Source organism: Pipra filicauda, unplaced genomic scaffold, assembly GCF_003945595.2.
Source record: "Pipra filicauda isolate LSUMZ 115617 unplaced genomic scaffold, ASM394559v2 scaffold234_size1211729_pilon, whole genome shotgun sequence".
Lineage (NCBI taxonomy): Eukaryota > Metazoa > Chordata > Aves > Passeriformes > Pipridae > Pipra > Pipra filicauda.
The window spans coordinates 489469-513060 of NW_024104348.1; the positions used below are offsets into that span (position 1 = coordinate 489469).

At 40.2% G+C, this 23592-nt stretch overlaps 1 protein-coding gene across 2 annotated transcripts in view; it reads right to left on the reverse strand.

The window, feature by feature from the left end:
• The window catches only part of PRMT8 (protein arginine methyltransferase 8), a 58136-nt gene that overhangs the window by 19341 nt on the left and 15203 nt on the right, over positions 1-23592 (reverse strand). For both annotated transcript variants that reach the window (XM_027722104.2, XM_039381633.1), the window contains 2 exons: positions 6389-6574; positions 4231-4386 (listed from right to left, as the gene is read on the reverse strand). In XM_027722104.2, the coding sequence (XP_027577905.1) occupies positions 4231-4386; positions 6389-6574 (342 nt within the window). The remainder of the gene's footprint in view (positions 1-4230; positions 4387-6388; positions 6575-23592) is intronic.

Below are 23592 nucleotides of genomic sequence, written 5' to 3' on the forward strand. Positions count from 1 at the left end.
CCCTGCCTGTATTCACACCTGTCTGGCATTTTCAATTCCACTGCACATTTTGGATGATTTTTAAATAAAGCATGAGCATGTAGGTGTTTGGAGGTGGCTTTCCAACCTTTCTAAAGAAAAAAATGCAGAGAAATAAAAAGTCGTCTTTCATGAATGACTACAAGTTTCCAAAAATCTGCTTCATTTGCAAAGAAGCAAAATAATAAAAAACCTTAACAATTAAATGTTTCATGAAGGTATAGATACTTCAGAAAATAAACTTCCTTTAGGGTAACTAAAGCTGTTCACTGGCATTTTGACTTGGATTCTATACTTTGGTTGAATTTTATTTTAAAAAGTAACTCATTTCAGAAAAAAAAGAAAGCACTGAATTCTGTAGGTGAAGAAAAAGAGCAAAAAAATCAGTGTTTTCATGTCTTTTCCAGGTTCTCTTTCAAGTCAGTGATCTGCTCAAATCTGTCCTATTTAACAAAGCATTTGGATTTTATGAAAACTGTGTGTTCCAATAAAATAAGTTTGTACCTGAGTTTACAGTCACAGAATTACAGAATGGTTTGGGCTGGAAGAGACTTCAAAGATCAGCTAGTTCCAACTTCCATTCTACAGGTAGGGACGCCTTCCACTAGATCAGGTTGCTCAAAGCCTCATCTATTCTGGCCTTAAAGACTTCCAGGAATGGGGCATCCACAAGGTCTCTGGGCAACCTGTGCCAGTGCCTTACCACCCTCATGTTAAAAATATCTTCCTTATATCCAATCCAAATCTACCCTTTTTCAGATTAAAACCATTGCCCCTTGTCCTATCACTATAGGCTCTGGTAAATAGCCTTTCTCCACCTTTCTTATAAGCTCATTTTATATATTGAAAAACCACTACAAGGAACTTTCTCCAGGCTGAACAACTCCAGCTGTCTCAGGCTGACTTCACTGGAGAGGTGCTCCACCCCTCTTATCATCTTTGTGGCCTCCTCTGGACCCAGTCCAATAGGTCCACATCTTTCTTGTGCTGGGGGCCCCAGAGCTGGATGCAGCATTTCAGGTGGGGTTTCACCAGAGTGGAGTGGAATCACCTCCCTTAGCCTGCTGGGCACACATCTTTCGATGCAGCCCAGGACACGGTTAGCTTTTTGGGTTGTAAGCACACATGGCCAGCTCTCATCCAGTTGTCATCCACCAGTATCCTCAAGTCCTTTTCTGCAGGGCTGCTCTCAATCAGTTCATCACCCAGCCTGTACTGACATTGGGGATTACTCTGATTCAAGTGAAGGACCTTGCACTTGGCCTTGTTGAAATTCATGAGGTTCACATGGGCCCACTCCACAAGGCTGACAAGATTCCTCTGTGTGGCATATTTTCCCTCAAGTATATCAACTGCGCAATGCATTTTTGTGTCAGCTGCAAACTTGCTGAGGGTGAACTCATTCCCACTATCTACGTCATTAATGAAGATATTAAATAGTAGTGGTCCCAGTATGGACCCTTGAGTTTCTTCAGCTGTATCTGGTTGTGTGTGTGTATATTCATTTCTACTTCCATTTTACTACTCAGTCTTCGATCTAATTCTGCAAATGTCTCCTCTTTTACTGTGGTCTCTTTCTCAAACAGTCACCACATTCCCAGATTTCCCCTGAGCTGTGTCCTCATCAGCACCTTTTTATGCAAATCAGCTAACATCTAACATGTGCCTTCACTTCCTGTGTCTGCTTAACTCCTTCTTAACCTGCACTGTCTTGTTTGTTTGAAAATGCTGTAGAATTCAGATAGTTTACTGCAGTGATTGTCCTGAGTTTTGTATGACTAAATGCAGCAGATGAACCAAGATTTCAAGGGATATTTGAATGTATTTCTCTGTCTCCCACTCACTCCTCCCAGACACCAACATCTACATGCCAATCCTCTCTTCTACATGTCTTACAACAGTTCCCCAGTTAGAAGAACATCATTGTGTGATGGATTGTTACCCTTCCACTATGGTTAGGGCTCAGAGCACATGAAGAAAGAAGAGAAAATGAGGGGGCTGGTTATGTTCACCCCAATTCAACAGCTATCTTTAACTATCTCAAAAGGGCCTGCAGAGAAGGCAGTCAAACTCTTCTCTGAAGTGCACAGTGACAGGACAAAAGTCAGTAATCATGAACTGTGGCAAGGGAGATTCGGGCTGATTGTAGACCTGGAATAGGTGCTGAGAGAGGATTTAGAATCTCTATCCTTGGACATCTTCCGAATTGGACTGGACATCCTTGGGCAACTTGATATAGCTTTAAGTCAGTGATTCTATGATTTATGTCTCTTGAAGACCCAGAGATGATTCTAGCAGTTGGCTTAGGTAGTGGCAAGGAATAAGTTCCAACAGTGAATAAGAGGGAATAAGAAGAAGCAGGCAGGGTAGTGGATGAATTTGAACCCGAAGAAAGGAAAGAGTGAGAAAGAGGAGATGGATTTTAGTGGCGCTGTAATCAGAAAACCAACACTTTGCATTTGTCAACAGTTCCCACATTGTGCTATTTGAAAAATCACATCTAACTCTAGAAAAGAAACTGGAACGTCTCAGCTCTATGTAATAACTCATGGCAAATGTTTGCTTTTTAAATGGAACACTCACAGTTTCCATCAGCACTCTTTGCCAATATGACCATAAAGCCTGAATTTGACTGTTAGATTTCCACTGTTAGATCTCTGAAATATCTGCTCGTTCAATACAAATACCACTCTGCTTGCTCTGTTACAGGGTTCATGGTGAGGTAGCTCATGTGACAGGAAGGTTTAAATTTGCAGGCTATAGCAGAGGATTTCACACCTAAGAGAGTTCCCTGGATAGAACACCCCCCAGCTTCAGTACTGAACAGTCCATAGGTGAGCTGGCACTGGTGAGCCACTGAGCTTTCTGAAGGTCTGAGGTACAGTCTGAACTGTAAAGAAGTCCAAAGAAAAAACCAAACCACTACAAAAAACCACCACCACCACCAAACATGTGGAAAAGTATTTACTTTTATTTTACTCGGTGAATTTTCTGTCAGTGAGCTGGCTCACTGTAGAATCAGATAAGCATCAGTGCCAGCACAAGGGAGGGAGGAAGACCATATGGCCAGGGATCTGAGAGATAGAAGGTGGGAGCACAGCATCATCATTCTGTATATGCTTATACTTTTGGAGCACTGCAATATATTTGCATGAGACTTGCATTTCTGCATCAGAGAAAGCTATGGGTTTTTCCTTCTTGAGGCTTTGAGACAGTAAATTCTATATTTGATTTACAAGAAAATACATTCTAGCTGCCAGTTCTGTACACAAAATCTCATACTTAAGCTCCAAAACTTTTGCCAGCACCTTTTGTTTTCATCTATCTGTACTTCCATGCTCTAGTCCAACACTCAGATGAGACACTCAGAAATAACATTGGATTTTGAAAACATAAGCCTGAGAATTGAACAGGAGCCCTGGCATTTCATGTATCATTACCAGTAATAAAGACACACAGTTTAGGTACTTAGTGACATCAGTCTTCAAATGCACAGATGTAGCCAATTAAGTTTGAGTAAACAATTTTTTTTAAAAGAACTACGTAGAGAGATAGGATCTAGTTCCCCTTTTCTATGTTGCATTGTGTCTGCAGGGCAAACAGAAGTCCAAAGCAGAAAGAGATCATATTTGTCATTTTAGAGTCAGTACAAATAACAGAATACTTAGGAAGCAAATCTGTGCTCTCTCTAATGACTTCTCTGCAGACAATTGCACATTCCTGCTCCTAAAGTTCAATGTATTTAAGGTAATAATTTCCTTCTGCCTCTGAGAAGCGTTATTGTTGGCACAGAAAACATACACAGGCTTTCTTTCATGATTTGCTGAGTTGTAATATGCAGGGAAAAGTGTATTAAAGAAATTTGTTTCCAAGACTACAAAGTTGCAGACCTTGAAAATTTAAAAAAGCAAGATAGTTCTTTTAACCTCTCTGAGTAGGAGTGAGTCTCTTTAACATTATTTTTCAGCCAAGAAGATATGTGGTTATGTACTGGGTCACCAAAGGTTCCACAGATGAAAAGACATTACATGTCAATTTGGAAAAGGCACACTAGTGCAACAGAACTCTACTGAAGTCACTGTAAATCAAGCCATAGAAGAGCTTGGAGAGAAGAATTTCAAACCAAGGCAAGTAAGAAAAGGTAAATCACCAAGCCAAATTCTCAGACAAAAACCACAAACAAATTCAAAATATGAGAGAAAGTCTTCTTACCCCATATACCTTCTTGGCTCCTGCCTTTGCAGCAAACATGGAGAGGATTCCTGTGCCACTTCCAACATCAAGGACAATCTTATCTTTAAAAACATGTTTATTGTGATACATTGAGTTTCTATAGGTTAATGTGCGCACTTCATCTTTTAACATTTCCTGTGATGGAAATAAAAGCAATGTGTTACTATTTGAAGTGCTTAGATGCATTCAACACTGCTGCTGAAAGCATTCCTTTGTTATCATTTAAGCATTATTAATACACAACATGAAGGGTTTTTCAAATATTTTGGGGTGCGCACATCAAAGCAACTGTAAAATGATAGCCTTTTGGCCTGTTTTTTTTCAGGTGGATTGCATCTCTTCCTAGCAGACCTCAATCCTTAAAGAGTGTGTAATAGACATAAAAACTGAAAACTTATCATTGACACCAGCTGCACAACCAACTGTGGACCTGTGGGAGCACTTCTTCTCAAGCCATTTGAACTGTTAGGATTGAGGCAAAAAAACACCTGGCACAGCACACCTTGCTGTTGATCATCATCCTAGGAGCTGCCTAGTCACACTTGATATGCTCCAGGTCTCGTTGCTGCTCAAGTAGAAGAGCAGCAGCAGTAGTCTGAGGCTGGTCTAAGGGCTGGACAAATGTCAGCAGCCTCTACACCATGTCTCAGATCCAAATGCTTTGACAGAAGGTCTTCTCAGCAGATGGGGGCCTCTGTCCCCTGAGGGAGAGTCTTCTGCTGCTATCGCTTGGCACTTGCTCCCAGTGCTTCTCCATGGTTCAGGGTCAACTGATTCTAACAGTCTTTTGGACAAAAATTCCTACCCCTCATCTACAATGAAGTCACTGACTCTGTTCTGTAGGTAGAGACCTGCAGGTGGATCAAGAGCCTTCCTCCTGTTACCAGAAGTCACAAGTGTCCAGCCTTCACCATCAAAGGAGTCTACACTTCCAAACCTGGTAAGTATAGACTCTGACTGCCCCTCCTTCCAGCACAGCTGGGGATTTAGGCTTTTGTATCTTCAGGCTCCCAGAGAAGATCCAGGTGGTCTCTTCCGCATGTTCCTGATGCTCCAAAGTCTGCCAACCTCCTTTAGCAGCTCCTTTACTTGTTGACACATCCTCTACCAGTGCACACCTCCTGCAGGCAAGGAGGAAACCTCCCACTTTCCAGCCTCAGCAAGAGGCTTAACATACTCCCTGAATTCCCCAAGACCTACATGACTGTATCTTTTCATCAGGAGATCAATCTGATTCGAGGTCTCTGATGTGTCTTCAGAATTTCTCTTAGGTCTTCTTCCCACTCAATTGTTCCTCTCTCTTCTTCCCTTCTTGGATTGAATTTCTGAATGCTACACTGGTAAGATGTTATTGGCAGATAGAAATCTTACTTTTACGTATACACCCCACAAACAATTACTAGAGTAATGGAAATAGAAATTGTTTGCTATGCAGTTTGTGAAAAGTGCCACTGATTCATTTCACGTTGTTGCTTTTCTGCATCCTAGTCTTAAAGATCCTGTCCTCCTGGGACATGTAAATATCAGTGGGGCAAGATATCAGTGTTTTCTTTAGAACTGGTTTACAGTAAACTTTTTGAAGATAAATATGGTCCACTGTGTATTTTGAATTATTTCCAGGAGTGTATTTACTGGAGGCGACTGAGCTTAATGCTCCCATCAATGCAATTTATGCATTCAGAAATTCAAGTAACATGCCAGGAGTCAAGAAACTACTCAGCTTCTCTTGTCCGTGGAGTAGCTGTGCTGCTGACTGTGATCAAATACGCAAGAGAACAGAAGACCTAACTCAGCAATAATGTAGTTTCCATGTGTAATCAAGTTAGTTTGCAGCCCTCATAAATGCACTAAATTGATGAACTTGTAAAGCTCATCACTGTACAGATAGCTACTATAAGCTCTGGGGAGAACTCATATGTAAGTATCTAAGTGGGACAGAGGTTTGGGGTACAGGTCTCTAGAGATCTTTGGCACTTTAACCAGATTATACATTCATCTGAGAAAAGGCAGAGGAATATAATCATAAGCAAGTGGGATGGGGATAAATAAGTAATAAATCAAAGAAAACATAATTATTATTGTTATCATTATTACTACATTTTTATTTAATAATTGCTGAAATAAAAATAAGCATTACCTCATGAATTCCAAAGTGAGCATAGGAATCAAAGTAATAATCCCTGGATGTCATCTCTTCTGGATTGATGAGTTTTGCCATCTTGCCTCGGCCTGGGCAGCTTGGTTGCAATGGAACATGTATGACAGATTGAACTGGCTTTGGAACAACAGTAGGCTGTGGAGGCTGGGATGGAATGGGGCAAACCTAGAAGGACATGGAATATTGTAAAAAGGTATCATTAAAAGAAAACATTTCTCTCTATATCTAGCATAGTGATATTATTTTAACTATCTAGGAGACAGCAAGTTCAAAGACACCTGGGGCATCATAAGTGAGATTGAGGCTACCTTCTATTCCTGGATCTTTGACTTATTTGTTCTGCCTTGGAAAATTGCCTTAATGGATTTTTCCTTGATGTTTCTCTGCAGATACCTAAATTAGTGCAGAGTAATGGCAAATTATTGGTGTTGGCTAGAGTGGGTTACTGCAAATGTTGACACAAGGCAGTGAAGAAGGTTTTCTTCTTTAATGTCATATTCTATCAAACTGCCACAGCTTTGTGTGAGGCAAGTTGTAATAAATAAATAATTCCCGTGAAAAGAAGAGCTCATAATCAAAGCATCTTGAACAGTGTTGCCAACAAGGAGAACAGGATTCCAAATCAATTTTTAATTGTCAGGTAATATACCTGTCTGTACTGATGAGGTAGGGCTGAGAATGCTCACAGTATCTGAAAGTCTCTGATGCTATCTGAAAGTCTCTCAGCCTGTCCAGAAAGCACCATAGGGGGCTGCGTGGCATATGTGATCTCTTAATGTAGTTTCCTGTTGTTGAGAGATGCAGGAGTCATGTGTTACCAACACACTATGGCCCACTGCACTTAATTTTTTGGTGTGTATTATATCTCCAATATCAACATTTCAATAGACACAGAATGCTCACACCCCTTAGACTCAGATTTGATGCCTGTAGCATATAAGACAGAAAACAGAGTGTTTTGCAAACATGAGATAAAACAGCCCCATGCTCTGGCCCATGTGTGTATCTACATCTTTGATCCCTAACATAAAGCGAAATGCTGAAAACAAGGAATGCTTGAGCAACATGATACAGCTTCACATGTGTACTAAATCACTGTAAATTATGGGTCAACAACTTCATATATTAAGGTCAATCTCACTTAAAATGTGCCACGTCCTCTTGTTTGTTTTTTTTTTTTGTTAAAACTCAGTAGTTTCCCAGTGGGGACCAGAGTTGCCTGAGCCTCTTCTAGCTCCTTTCATAAAGTTCACTCTATCTTCTATAGTTTGGTACTGTGAGATATCAATGCATTGTACTCTCTTTGAATAGCATCAATTAGCCTAGTTCAGTTTGCTTCAATGTAAAAAACAACAAAAAAAACCCCACATTTCCCCCCTGTTCATTTGAAGATTTAAGTGTGTCACCTTTTCATGGGTTTTTTGGTCCATCTCTGAAAAATGAATACTAGTGGTTTATGTTCCTGTAACACCTTTCACCCCCAAAGATACAGAAGTGCTTTATTTATAAGTCTTTTCTATTTCTGACATTTTTTACTTCATCACCTTACCCAGTTCACCTCACCCAGTTCACCTCCCAAGCAGAATACAATTGCTCCCAATTGGTGTTTGTATTTCTGCCTGATCTAGTTTCAAAAGTGTCCATCTGCAGTCATTTCTCTTGAGAGACTTCTTCATTGCCTGTTCACTGCCACCAGTAACACCTTGATAACTTTTTCTGTCAAAGTGTTGCTTGTAATATTCAACCCTTTAAAATATGATCCTGCTACTTTTCATTACATACTTGAGGTTATATCCTAACCTTTTTCTCCATTGCTGTATACACCATGTAATTTTTGCAGTTACCTTGCTCAGTAGTACTTTGTGTATTTGTCTGCTGGATTACAAAGACTTAAACTGTAGATATTTGGAATTCTGTTTTAATATAATACGAACTCTCTAATGTCTTATACTTTTCTCCTATAATCTTGTCCTTTGCATCATTTTAAAACCAAAATACATATATTCATATAAATTACAAAATAAAACCATGTAGAACAGTCATTGAATGTTTAATTCTGTTCCTGTTTTAGGTAAGAAGGTCTCCTGACACAAGATATTACATCAAAGGCAATCACTCTAAAGCTACGTACTAGAGAGAAGCTATGTCAGTTTTTGTAAATGAAAACAAGGGGGTTCTAGCATTTCTGGTGCTGTCAAACTACAAATCCAAATGTGGTTTGCTGTACAACAGAAGGCATTTTCTACAGAAAAAGAGACTAGTCTTGAAGGCAAATCTTCTATATGGGTATCAAGAAGTATTTGTTCTGCTCCTGGCTGCATGGAAGGATCTAGACAGGGTTGGGAGAACGAGGCTTGTTGTGACTAAAGACACAGAATGAAAATAAATCCAGCAACTTAAGCTAGGAAAGTTGTCTGAACGATTTTGTTTCCTGTAAAAGAATTAACATAATTATTTCATAATTCAGCAAGACAGCTGAATTTTGCTACAGCCAAGGGGTGGCAAGATGACTTTTATTAAGCTACTGAGACAGTATTACCCCTTTGACTCACAGTCCTTTTCAGGCGTATCTATAGTACCTGAAGACTTCTGTTCTCAACTGTCCATCCACATCTCTGCCAGAAAGAACATATCCCTTGTAGCAGAAGTAGAAGCCTATTAGGTCGGCTTCTCAGCTGCCTTAGTTTGCAGCCAAGGAGCCCGTGCTACAGTGTGTTGATGGTGGTTGTGTGACAATATTATTCTGTAAATACCATTAGGTCATGCGCTGTCCATCCTGTGCTATGGGTACCACAGCCTCATGCAGAAGGGGTCAAAGAAAACTGCACGGAGGTGGTGATCTTCTCAGCCAGCAGCACTGTCACAGGGACCTTAAATCAGCTGCTTCACTTCTGTTTTAGGCATATTAACACAACACAGACCTTTCGAATTAAAATGATGTAATTTTTTTTGCAGCATTTGTAATACCTACTGCTAAAATTTCTGTGTGTAGCACTGTAATTCTGGAATACCAGGACAAGGTCACAATTACATTAATAATTTTGTGAGTGGGGCTCAGGAAATGCCTCTGTCATAAATTTGCTGTAGACTCTGTGAACAACTTCAGTTAGGAGTAACTCATGTCCTATGACAACAAATATCTGGGGAAGACATATAAACACAGTGGACAATTACAGAATAAAGAAATGTAATGAAAGCTACTATTGCATCAGAAAAATTTAAGTCTTCAGATGTACAGCTCTGTGACTGTAAACTAGAAACAGCTAAGCTTTTAGGGATATGATATAACTACTTTAGCAGAAATCATGCCTCCAAGAGAAAAGCTATAAAGTAAAGACAATTTTCTGTATTCTTTCTGGAACTGAACAGAATCCCTGATATGATTTACAAGCTTTGCTTGTGTACACCCTACCTGAGAATCAACTCATCTTTTGAGTAACTCTTGAAAAGGCAAAGCGTATGGGCAGAGGGCAAACCTCACATCAGCGTAAAGAACCTATTGAATTCATGTATAGATCCTGGTCAGCTGCGCACGGTTCCAGAACGCTGGTCACTGCTAATGCAGATGAAGTTTGAAAGAATGCAAGCAGCTGCCTCAGAATTCATTAATCCCTGTGCTAAACATGCAGCTCTCTATTTATCCATCTCCCATTTGCTACTGAAGGTAGAGTTGGAGGGTCTGAAGGATCTGAGAAGTAATTGTTTTCTATCATTATTATGGGACTTAAGTCCCACTGCTCTGTACTACTTCAACATTTAAAAAAAAAAGGAAATTAGGGAGATATTTACCTACTTTCAAAAATTAAACAAAGTTTCTTTCTTCTTCTTTTGTGGACAAAGTTGGTACATTGCAGATACATCAAATGCACTAGCACAGGACTGCTTTTTTAAAAAAAGCTTTGAATTCTTACAAAAGGCAAAATTCATAACCCTCATTCATTTCTCAAAATCTCACATCTAAACATCTTGACATAGGCTTCTAAAACACACATAGGCATCTCAGTGACAGATGTGACCTTCAGATAGAGTCGCCCATGTGCATCAGTGGATATTCAGTGTTGAAATTCTTCCTTGAAAACTCGATCAATTCAACATGGACTTACAAGGTCGTCTGGGTTTAAAATTCCCAAAATACAAAAGATAACTGGGTATTCAAAAATAATGGTCTATTTTTGAAAATTTGAGCCTTTTAAATATATCCATCTGTCTACAGAGAGGCAAGATTTTGAAATATGCACAACACATTTTTTAGAAGGTTTGTGACAAAAGCTGTGATGTGTAGAGTAAAAATAAACCTGAATTTCAATTCTCCTTTCTTGATATTACTATGGAGACACCAGACTGGAGGTTAAAATTCCAGTCCTTGTAAAACGATTGTTCAAGCTCCAGTGTTTTATTCCTGACAAATTCTTAGTTATTTATGACATTTTTATGTAATTTAGGATGTTAACAGCACCTTTGCCTGGAAATGCTTACCTTTTCTTTAAGAAGCTAATTAAGAATGTAATTATAGTTTAATATGGTTCAATTTCGTCATTGTCTTCTTTTTAAAAAAATGGTTTTATCATATCTAAATGTTGGTTATACTTATTTTCTGGGCCAGACAGCTTTCTCTGTCAGAACTACTAGAATAGAATATGCCTAGCATCATTTTCATTATTCTGAATTTAATAATCTAAACCTTTAGTGTGGAAAAGATTATCAACTGATATGCAATCACCACAAAAATTCTAGCAATACAGCTTCTTCCTGCTGTAGATATAAAGGCATAGCCAAATATAAGAGGAATTTGATATTCTTCTGCCAAAATTTAGGCTTCTACAACCACTCCTTGAAAGTCATTACACAATGGTACAGGTTAAAACCTCCCTTGTCTCCTTTATCTTGTATTCTTTTAAAGTAAATATTTGTCCTGGGCTTATCTTAAGTGATCTTTGGATTGAGCAAGGAATTTAGTCCATTATCAAAGAGATTTTAACCTGTTTTTCTGAGGAAGTGAAGCTCCTACAGTATCTTGTCTGTGTCCCCCATTGATAACTTTTGAGTTTGTCCAACCCAGTCTAATTGGAAAGAAGAATGGAATGTCAAACACATTCATATTCCTATACATTTTTTGAAAATCAGAAATAAGGTAGAAGGGTAAGTGATTTGATGATCCACTAAGATTTAAACAGCTAGACTTCAGTTGTCACGCTTTCTACTTGCTCTAGGTTTATTAAGCCCACTGGCTTGTGTGACAAGTGTAATGTGCAGCCTGCAGACTAATCATACTGTCTGATTGGTGATGAAGGAGTAGGAAGAAGAATAAGCATTGCTCTGAACTAAGGTGGGAGATGAGGGCATAAAAAGCACATACTTGCAGGAAACAAGGTTCCAGGGAGGTGGTGGATTCTCCATCTCTGGAGGTTTTTAAGATGAGACTGGATGTGACAGTGCTATGGTCTAGTAATCACAGCAGTAGTTGATCAAGGGTTGGACTTGATGATTTCGGAGGTCCTGTCCAACCCAGTTGATTCTATGATTCTATGATTAGCTCCTTTACTCTTGGAAAAACCTTTTTATGCTGAAGATGTGAAGTTCACAAGGAGTGAAAAATGGCCAGAAATCAAAGGGTTCCAACACAGACCGGATGAGACAAGCATTCAACTGCAGGCAGATGTAACTGCTTGGAAACAAGAATGTTATATATGCCTGTATTAGGTACATGTTTTCAGGAAATAGGACCTTCAAAGACTGGTAAAGAATGTTTGCTTAGTGGAAGCTTTATGCTGTGATATGTCTCAAAAACAGGATAAAATAGCCAGTTCTTCAGCAGCTACAAATCCACTTTCTACTTGATGAAAATTAGGTTCAGACTGTTTTAAATTGCAAATAACCATCAGTTCAATGCAACTGCAAATATCTCTAACACTGTGAATCTAGTCAGACAAACTCTGTAAGAGAGAGAGAATTGATTCTTAAAACTGCTTGGTTTGTAGCTACCCCTTTTTAGCCACTTCAAAGTCGAGCACTGCTCTGAATTTTCTACATGGAGTATCTGAAATGCCAGATCAACTTGTCATAGACAAACCTGTCCATTTGTTATCAGCAGGAAATTCACTGTCCTTTTTACAGACAAGCATAGCTTAGAGTACATTACAACTGCTACATCATATCCCTAAGGTAATGGTGATAGCAAAAATATTGTGAAAACACTGCCTTAAATGTACAAATCCTCAAAAAGTCAAAGCAGAAGATGCAAGCAGGTCTTCAGTATGATAAAGGTGTGATTGGGATATTTAGGCTTCAGCAGAAATAGCACCAAGTAGCAAGAAGGAATGTAAAGATCACAAAGGTTTGCAAAGTTGTTACTTATTGTTTAAAAGTTAAAAAGGAAATTAGATGTGTAATTTCAAGATAAGAGCTGTGATACCTTTGTGGATTTGACCCAAGGTAATGGGGACTGTCTATTTCAGAAAAGCCAGAATCTTCTTAGTGACAAGTCACAAATTAAGCAAGCAAATTTCCAGTTGGGTACACAGGAATAATTCTTCTCCCTAACAGAGGTTAAGCACTGCAATAAATGCTTACAGATCTGTGGGGTCTCCAACCTTGTAGATTGCAAAACTCATCTGAGAGTATCCCTTACCAGCCTGATCTGCTTTAAAGTTAACTTTTATCTGAGCAGGATGCTGGACTAGGTGATGTCCAGAGGTTCTTTCCACCCATATGACATTGAGACATAGAGAGTTATGTTTGAATTATGTGGGAGATACAGGTGGCAAGGTTTATAAACCTGAGCCTAGTGTAGATTATAAGGTGAGTTATAAACTTGGATTAATAGATTTGTACACACAATGCAAACAGAACCTGTTTTCATGAGATTAAAGAATGCACACTATAAGAAGAACAGGACATGGCACCCAGGAATGAAAAGCTTTTGAAGCTACACATAACAGAACTGGACTGAGATGATAGGATGTGAGTTGACAAAGTGCAAGAATGGGAGTGATATTAAGTATCTGTAGCATTTATAAAAGTCTGAGCAGTTCTAGACCATTCTGTGTGCCAGTGCATGGAATTAAAATCCTCTTCATCCAACCTGCTCTCATGACTGCTTAGTGCATAGTGCTACTGGGAAAAAAAAAGTGACAAATTGTAGTTACAGATATTGACGTTGAATTGAAGTTGTGTTCCTTTTCACTAAGATGGAGATTTTGCCATGCATGTACTGAGGTACTTAACTGAGGCTGAGGTACTTAACACCTACTTTGCCTCAGTTTTTCGCAGTAAGACAGGTGGCCCTCAGAACAACTGGCCTCTAGAGCAGATAGACAGAGACAGAGAGCTGAATAGCCCTCCTGTATTCCAGGAGGATGTAGTTAGCAACTTACTGAGCCAGCTGGATCCTAACAAGTCTATGGGACCAGACGGGATCCATCCCAGGGTGATGAGGGAGCTGGCAGAAGAGCTTGCCAAACCGCTCTCCATCATCTTCCAACAGTCCTGGCTCTCTGGGAAGGTCCCAGATGATTGGAGGTTGGCGAATGTCACCCCAATCCACAAAAAAGGCTGCAAGCAGGACCCTGGCAACTACAGGCCTGTCAGCCTGACCTCGGTGCCTGGCAGGGTTATGGAGCAGATCATCCTGAGTGCAATCACACAGCACCTTCAGGATGGACAAGGGATTAGACCCAGCCAGCATGGGTTTAGGAGGGGCAGGTCCTGTCTGACCAACCTGATCTCTTTTTACGATCAGGTGACCCACCTGGTGGATGAGGGGAAGGCTGTGGATGTGGTCTATCTAGACTTCAGCAAGGCCTTTGACACTGTCTCCCATAATATACTCCTGGAAAAGCTGGTAGCCCATGGCTTGGACAAGTGTACCCTCTCCTGGATTAGGAGCTGGCTGGAGGGTCGGGCCCAGAGAGTGCTGGTGAATGGAGCTGCATCCAGCTGGCAGCCGGTCACCAGTGGTGTTCCCCAGGGGTCTGTGTTGGGTCCAGTCCTGTTTAACATCTTTATTGATGATTTAGATGAGGGGATTGAGTCCATCATCAGCAAATTTGCTGATGACACCAAACTGGGAGGGAGTGTTGACCTGCTGGAAGGCAGGAGGGCTCTGCAGAGGGATCTGGATAGACTTGAGAGATGGGCTGATTCCAATGGGATGAAGTTCAATAAAGCCAAGTGCCGGGTCCTGCACTTTGGCCACAACAACCCCCTGCAGCGCTACAGGCTGGGCACAGAGTGGCTGGAAAGCAGCCAGGCAGAAAGGGACCTGGGGGTACTAATTGACAGGAAGCTCAACATGAGCCAACAGTGTGCCCAGGTGGCCAAGAAGGCCAATGGGATCTTGTCCTGTATCAAAAATAGCGTGGCCAGCAGGAGCAGGGAAGTGATCCTTCCCCTGTACTCTGCGTTGGTGAGGCCACACCTTGAGTATTGTGTTCAGTTCTGGGCCCCTCAGTTCAGAAAGGATATTGAGGTGCTGGAGCGGGTCCAGAGAAGAGCAACAAGGCTGGTGAAGGGACTGGAGCATAAGTCCTATGGGGAGAGGCTGAGGGAGCTGGGGTTGTTTAGCCTGGAGAAGAGGAGGCTCAGAGGTGACCTCATCACCGTCTATAACTACCTGAAGGGAAGTTCTAGCCAGGTGGGGGTTGGTCTCTTCTCTCAGGCACTCAGCAATAGGACAAGGGGGCACGGGCTTAAGCTCCGCCAGGGGAAATTTAAGTTGGATATCAGGAGAAAATTCTTTACAGAGAGAGTAATCAGGCATTGGAATGGGCTGCCCAGAGAGGTGGTGGATTCACCATCCCTGGAGATTTTTAAACGCAGATTGGACGTGGCACTGAGTGCCATGATCTAGTAAATGGACTGGATTTGGACCAAGGGTTGGACTCGATGATCTCGGAGGTCTTTTCCAACCCAATCGATTCTATGATTCTATGATTCTATGTAGAGTAGAAGGGCCTGTGCAGGGCACGAACAGTCCTAGTTCAGCACAGAGCAGTAGGAAATATGAGAGAAATGTATTACAATTAACTGAAATTTACTCTTTGCAAAGCACTTATGAAAGGATAGCAAAGCATTATTTTAAAAGTGCTGAGAGGTACCTTTCTTTAGGATAAGGTTTCATTTTCATTATCTTTGGACTGTGATAGATCTAATGTCTATTATTGTTTTAGATACTTAACTGCAACACCTTATGGTTTACAAGATCCCTGTGAAAAGGAACAGCTGGAGAAATGTCTTGCGCTTTCTCACCTGTACTCTGTGGTGTTGAGCAGATGGTCTGTCATTAGATTCTGTTGCCCATCTGTTTGTTTGAAACCCCTTAAGCCTCCTGAGGAGTGAGCTAAGTTGCACAGTGAGGGGGTTCTCAAGTGCTGGCTAAAGTCTCAAACACATTTCTATTGAAAACAGTTTCACAGCTTCAGCTCAATGGGGGATTGTGTTTTAGAACCATTGCCCTCTGGTGGATAATATTAAAAGTGAACCACAGCTGGCAAATGGCTAAATTCATTCTCCATTTCATGGGGTTAACCCCAATTAATAATCTGGAAATGGATCTTCATGTATAACCATGCTGCTCCCTCCATATATACAACATATGGATTTATTGTAACATAATGGTCTCTGTTGCATGAGGAAAGAGTCTGAAAGGTGGAGAATTAAATAGAGGAGAATTTAAAATAAATAAATAAATAAATAAATAAATCTGTGAAGATCTGTGGCTAGATGTCCTGTGGTTTTGTTTCCGTTCTTCACTGTAATGAGGAATGGAAGAGGTGGATATACTCAAGCATACTGGTTATTTTGTCAAAAGATTGACACCTATAAGTAAATCTGGCAGACTAAGAAACAAAGGCTAGACCATCAGGTCTGTGGTGTTTCTGAGAGACATTCTTGAATTCTCAGCCTTTTTCTGACTCAGTACCATATATCTGGACAGCTAGGAAGAGCATTCTTTCTGATAGAGCTCTTCTGAATTTGGTGCCTTGTTAAGAAGTATGGGCTTTCTGATTGTTGTATATTACAGCAGCCTTTTTCCTGTTCCAGAATCCAGTCTGAACAGCTGACTCTAGTGCGTGTGGATCACAAAGCAGCACAAACTGCAACCAGCAGCTTCCCAAAGCCAGTGTCCCTTACAGGTGGAAGCTTCTGGACTCATACAGATTTACAGCTATGTCTGACATGATAACACTGCAAGTTCCTGCTTTCCACTGGAGCATCCCTACCCTTCTAAAGGACTCATGAATGGCAAATAAAACCAAATTACGAAGAAAAAAAAAAAATCCTTCCTACCTCCCTATCATTTTAAGCCTCTCCTTTTCTGACTAAAGAAGGTGATAATTTAATTTAATTTCATTCTTTATTCATTAGGTAGAAGATGAGTCAGTAGTGAAAAACAGGAAGGTGCCTTAATGCATGGGCCTCAGCCTATCAATGTTGACTAAGTGAAATTCTGATATCATCATGAGGATTTAAAATTTAAAACCAAGGTCAACTGTGAGAGTTAAGATTGTTATTGCCAACCATGATTGGTATTACTTGTATAAAAATTTGAAGTGTCCCTAATACCTAAAATAACCGATAAAGGTCAGGGAGCACTTAAATTGACTGATCCCCATGGAATACTTTCCCTCTTCCATCTGATTAACCAGAAAAGAACAAGCAGTAGGTATAAACTATGTTGTATGTTTTCCTGCATCAGATTTTCCTTCTGAGATTTCTGATTTTGGGGAGTTTTGACAGATCTCTTGCCTCTAAAGTGCTACATCCAAAACTCCCTAGAACAAAAGCAATCCAGACACACAGATATAAGAAGTGGAAACGCCTGTTGTTCTGAGCTGTTAGAGCTGTAGCTTTCGTGGTTGTTCAGAGGGCAGGTTTGAGGTATGACTACTGCCTGTCCATTGTTGAAAGTGAAAAGAGGAAAAGCTGATAGCAGAATTTTCCATTTGAATTAGGCTACAGCCTCTGGGAAATAAAGAGCCTTTCCAATTTTAGTGTCATTTTATTTCTGATTTGCCTTTCAGGGAGTTGCATAAGGGAAGAAATATCTCTGAATTAATAAAATGCATCAGGTCTTCCAGATGATTTTAACATATTGGTCACAAACTCAAAAAATATAAAATAATTAAAAAAGTATCAATTTAATTCCTGGGCATTCGTTGCAGAGTCACCTCTATATTTGGCAGTGATAATTGTCAACATTAAATACTTGCACTGATACCGATATGTAATGTCCCTTCTGACCTGACTGGGCAAGCACTTCTATACCATCAACAAATAACACACAGCTATGGGGTGCTGTTCAGGGGCTGAACTCTCCCTACCACTTCCAACTCCCATTCAGGTTTGGTGTGGCAGAGTGAGAAGGTTGCAAAGGTGTCATATTGCTAGACCAGCACTGGCTTATAACTACAGGTGTAATGTCTGCCCCTTCTCCTTGTATTCTGCAATACAATTGGTCAAATAGCACTAGTCCTGCCTCTTTTTTTGAAACAGGAAGGAAACCCCTAGTTTGATGTGTGGCTGAGTGGAGTCTTCAAGACCTGTCAATCCAGCACTAGTTCTAGGACACCTGGGTACTGTGAAGCAGTAGCTGGAACAGGGGTAAATGGTTCTTCCTCTGTGCATATGAACGAAGTTCAGGGTTCCTGGTGAGTCATGTTCTCTGCTGCTTGGGTAGATTTGGCACTATGCAATCAAACAGAATGAAGAGATCATTCCATGCTATGTTTCCCCAGAAGTAGCTCAAAGCCTGTATCGTTGTTTAACAAGTCACGATTCAGCTCCTTTTCCTCCTGTAATGTGGGGCTCAGTACGAAATGAGCCAGTTTTCTATGACTGCCTTTGCACGAACTTGGACTAGCTGGAAGGAGGATCTAGGTTTCTCACTACTCTCTGCCCTTGTTGGCTCCTTCCCTTCTGTGTGCATCAGAGACGACTCATCAGTGTTACCTTAATGCTCCTTTTCTACAGTATAGCTCACAGAGTAGGTAGACTAAAAGACTGCCCTTGCATTTCTGAGAATTCAACATTCAGTGTGAAAGCCTCTACAAAAGAAGCCTCCATAATGTGTGGTGGGGCACCCAGGTAAACGAATGTAATTCCACATAAATTCTGAATTACAGACAATTTATCATCATGGCTGTGAAACCAGGAATGGTGCATAGGGATCTATAGTCAGAGCATTAGGGGTCTGTTAACAGATGGTAATTAGTTCTATTTTAAGGATGGCTAGGCAAGTCAGCTCTTTTTGTGAAAAGAAAAAAAATATTAAGGACAAGGTCATTTTCTGAGACATGAAACCCTTTGCGGTTGTTTTCACTTTGTGATCAACTACAGGCCACGGAAGACATGTTACTGTTGTCTGGAAGCAGTACACAGAATGTAAATGTGACTGAAAGTTTTTATTGATTTTCAAGTGAGGAGAGATAGATATTCATGTGCCAGATTACTTTAAAATGCCTCACATCACAAGGCACAGCTTGTTGTAGAAATAGCAACAGAAGTTATAGAAGCCTGCACTGAAAATACCAAAGTTGAATGCAGTGAAAAGGGTTTGTTGCAGATCACTGCATAAAGAGATATGAAGATACAAAGCCAGAGAAGCGTGAACTTCCCATTGTGATTTTTTACTGGTTTTTACTATCATTGCTGCTGCATAAGCGTCTGCCTTGCTGAATAGATCAGGGTTCCAGTGATGCACAACTAAATAACAAGTGATACACCCCCTTACGAGAAACTCCTCAAGATGGACACAAAATGGAAAGGAAAAAAAGAGACTTGGTACTTTCAAGCTACTTCACATCACCCTGGCAAGTGCATGAAAATCTGTTGAGGAAAAGTTGGGGGGAGCCACAGTCTCCATTATCAGTGCTCATAATACATTTCTTGTAGGGAAAGTAGCTGTGCCAATGGATGACCTCTTCTCCTCCCCAGCATCATCTTGACTGACTCTCTAGTGAGAAAGAACAAAAACCAGAAAGTGCTAATCAACTATAAACCCAGTTATTTTTAGGCCCTTTTTCAGTATTAGGCAGTAAGCTGAAATTCACAAGAAAAAGTAGAGCTCCACTATTTTTAGAGGCTAATTATTAGCAAAAATAACCAGAGTATTCTTTCTGTACAAATTATTTTCTTAAATTAGCAGAAAATTTAATGGAAGGCCTCCTCTGCTTATCAAATTTCTGATGCGCTGATCTCTGAAAGTCACTTTGCTGCTGATATGCCAGTCTTCTCTTCCCCTCTCACTGAGTTTCAGTTGTTTCACAACAGTTCTAGGGAGACATTATATTCTGTAGCCTTTGCTGAGCTTTAGTATGGAGGAAGGGAAAAACATTCAAACGACCCCCTACTCCATATCCTAGCCAAGCTTTTGATCTACACTTCAGTGTAGTTTCAGATGCACTTCAGCTCTAGAAGGCGTCCCTGTTTTCAAGGTATCCAAGTTTATTACTTCTTACCCTCTGCAGAATAAATGAGGACAGAAAGGAGAAGACTGAGAAATGGTAATTCCTGAGCTGAAGTGCCAGAGAAAATCAGCACAATGACTTACAGTCCAGCACTGCTTCAGAACTACCAGCAAACAGGCACCAACATTGAATGGAAGTCAATTTGGCACTTCAATTTGTCAACTGGCAAAAAATAGCCTATTTCCCTGCACAGAGCAATGACACCCTGCCACCTCCTTTGAAACTGTACTTCAGTGGATCTTAATATGTTATAGCACAGATTTTCTCTTGGTCACCTGGCAGTCTTTTTTTCTTCTGTGTTGATTTTAAGTCCATCTCATTGTGTGACTTTGAAGGAGTCAGTCGTCTCTTAATGTGGGTTATCAGAGTATTGCTTCCTCTTGCAATGGACAAAACCCCTAGAGGTGGAACGTAACTCTCTGAATCAACCCCTACAAATGAAGAAGGCTCGCTGGAGACAGGTAAGGATGAAGTGCCCATGAAATTCAGGGAATAATACAGGGTGTGACTGACCACATCTGTGGCAAAGAAACTGACTTCGAGTGGATCAACTTGTGGTTTAAATGAGCACAAATATCTCCCTGGGTTAGCCAGATTTGCATGGGGGGAAGTGATTACATAGCTCAGACCAATGTAAAGTTCAAGAGTTGAACAACCAATAATTTCAATGAGAGCATTGGGCTTCAGCTTACTTCTACTCATGTTTTCCTTCCTGGTAACAGGGTCAGTGAGCATATTACAAAAGCACACTCATATTGTGATTGAACTGCAATCTTGTCTTTTGCTAAGTGTAACATACATTTGTATTGCATTTTCGGTGTATTTTGTATTTCTGTACCAAATCAGAAATCCCATGTAAAGTCAACTGCCTTCAAATAAGATATTAATAAGTCATTTGAGATTTAATGTTACACCCTCCATGCATGGAGCATTGAAAAGAAACTGACCAAGAGCATATTAAACTCTAATGCCTATCCTCAATTTTTATTTTCATTTGTAATCATTGGAATAAAACTCTTGTGAGGACATTCAAAGCTTATTTTTTTACCAGATGTAAGGGGTCCAACTGTAATTAAACCCCTGGGGGAGAAACTGGCAGAAAGCCTTAAACTTGTGCTCAGGAGCCACAGCTTCTAAAAGGAAATCAGTGGCTTTTCTGCCTTTCAAACATGGTAAAGTGTATGGTAGGAAAATTCTGACTCTGTTCTCTCCTGGGCACCTTAAGTTCAGGAAGACACTTTCCCTCAAGACTTATAATGAAGAGTTCATCTTCTCTTCCCTCTCCAGGCTTCTCTGGGAGTCAGAATGTATGAATTTTATACTGAATGTTTTCAGGTTAGTTAAAGTATCACAAACAGCTGACCTTGAGCCACCTCATTGCTATAGATTAATGGGCTGTCTCCATCCTGGGTTTTGCTGTTACAATGTGCCTTCCCTTCCTTGCTTGCTGCCACTTTCATAAGGGATTGTCAGCACTTTGTGCCTCAGCACTTCCATTGATGCTGATTCACAAGGCAGCATATGTTACTGTGCGCTGAGTGCATGCTTGGCTAAGACAGAAAGGAAACTCTTGACTGATTTATGAACGCAACATAGAACGCTTTGTCCACAAAATACAACCTGTAACTGTCCTGAGAGTTGTCAATGCCTCTTTTGCAACAAGCAACTGCTACTTGCACCACACAGTGTCAGCTGAAGCTGAATCCTTCCTGCAGGTCTCAGGCATGCAAGGACAATCTTCATTCTGCTGCCCAATTTCTGTACACATGCCCCTTTGTGCTTTTCTGTTGACATCCCTTCTGGGTTCTGATTCTTCCTTCTTCTGTGAGAAGATTTGGCTCTGCCAAATGCATTCACAGGAGCAGCTGGGTAGCGAGACCTCCATGTACATGCATGAGTGGTTCATCTTTCCCTTTACTTATGCAGTAATAGAGAAGCAACACAAATGATTGGGGTGGAATAAATACAGACAAGCAAAACAAATGATTGCTGCAGAATCAGTACAGACTGAAGTATTTCAACTTAGAAGAGCTGTAGATCAAAAAGGAAATTACTAGTGACAACATGAGCAGAAAATGTAACTGACAGTAGAAAGATCTGTATAACTGGGCTTCTGTTCAAATTAGCCTTGCATTGATGCTGTGTAAATAGGTTGATTAGCATGACGACTGATGTTCTCTGATTGAAGTGCTTCTGACCTGTGAATTTCAATGATTCATGTGACTTTTCTGAACCTGAAAAGCTTAAGAGAGTGTCTCAGCTTTAGAAAGGTTTTTACTATTCACAGTTGTGAAGAAACCTTGAAAAAACTTAGTAAAAGTTTCTGTGTACTGAAAGGCCTATAAAAGGAACACATTGACGCAAATTCAGTGTCTTTTTATAGCTAGTCTTATCACCTTTCCACATATAAGGTTGCCATTATTGTTCTTTAGCCACAGTATGGGCACAGCATGACGTATTGCAATGCAAAATTCTTTGTTGCACTAACCCCATCTGTGTTCTGATGATGGAACAAACCTTCAGTTTTTCTTGCCTTTTGATGTGCTGTCAGCCAAAAAAACCCTAAAGTAAATAAAATTAAAAAACAATGACAAAAACAGGGAGTTAAAGGATAAGACTGAAAGTTTCACTTGCTGGTTTTCTGAACATTGACATGATCTGAAAAAACGGGAAAAAAAGAAGAACAGAGAAATAACAGAAGTAAAAATGGTGTTTCATTTCAAGGTGATTCAAGGTTTTATTGACATGGAAGAATTTTTTTTTTTTTCATTTTTGGAACATGTCAAGCTTCATGAGATCCTGTTTCTTTAAATATTTCTCCTGTTCATGGAATGATTGGCAACTGAATGGGATAGAGGAGAAGAAGCATCCGCTCTCACTTCTGAACTGGCTGCACATTCAGAATTAATGGGTAGGGAGAGCCTTCTAATGAAGAGAAGATTCTGAAAATGCAAAAAAACGGAAAAAAAGTAGGATTTTTCATAGGAGTGTGTTTTCAGGACTGTTATACAAATGAAGAAATACTGTGCTTGGTTTGTTAATATTACTGAAGGTTGGCCGCCAAGCCACCTTAGGCTCTGTTTAGGATCCATAGAAAGAAAAAGGTTTCTTTAAAGTATGATTCAGGTTTGAGGTGGGCAGAGTTGCAATTCAGACGTGTTTGTCTCTGCTGATTAGACAGGACAAGCAGACCATCAACTCAGACACCTTGTTAAAGCATTTGAATTTATGAGCAGATTCCAGATCCTAGTTAACCCATTCAAAGAATAATTAATATCTTATTTTCATAAGATTTGTTGATCCAATGATAGAGAACATTGGGACCCTAGCCAATGAATTGTGCATGCTTGTTAAAACAGCACGGAAATCAAATTACTGTAATCAAGAAGATTCCAAAAGAGTGATTTGAATTTCAACTCTTGAACCTTTTCAGGAACTTAAGCATTGCAAAAGGCTTGTAAAAATGGTTCTTTTATAGCCACAGAATCACTGGAGGTAAAACCTTTCAACAATACATAAAAAAGGGCTTATTTTTCTCCTTTTAGTGACAATATAGTAATTTTCAGCAGAACTCTGAAGCATGATGCAAGTCAGAGGAATGCAATGTTCTGCCACCAGCAGAACACAAATTGTGTATTACAAACAATAGGGTTTGCTTTGGAGACCATACCATGGAGAAAGATCTAAATGATTAAAAATTGAAGGAAGAAAAACAGA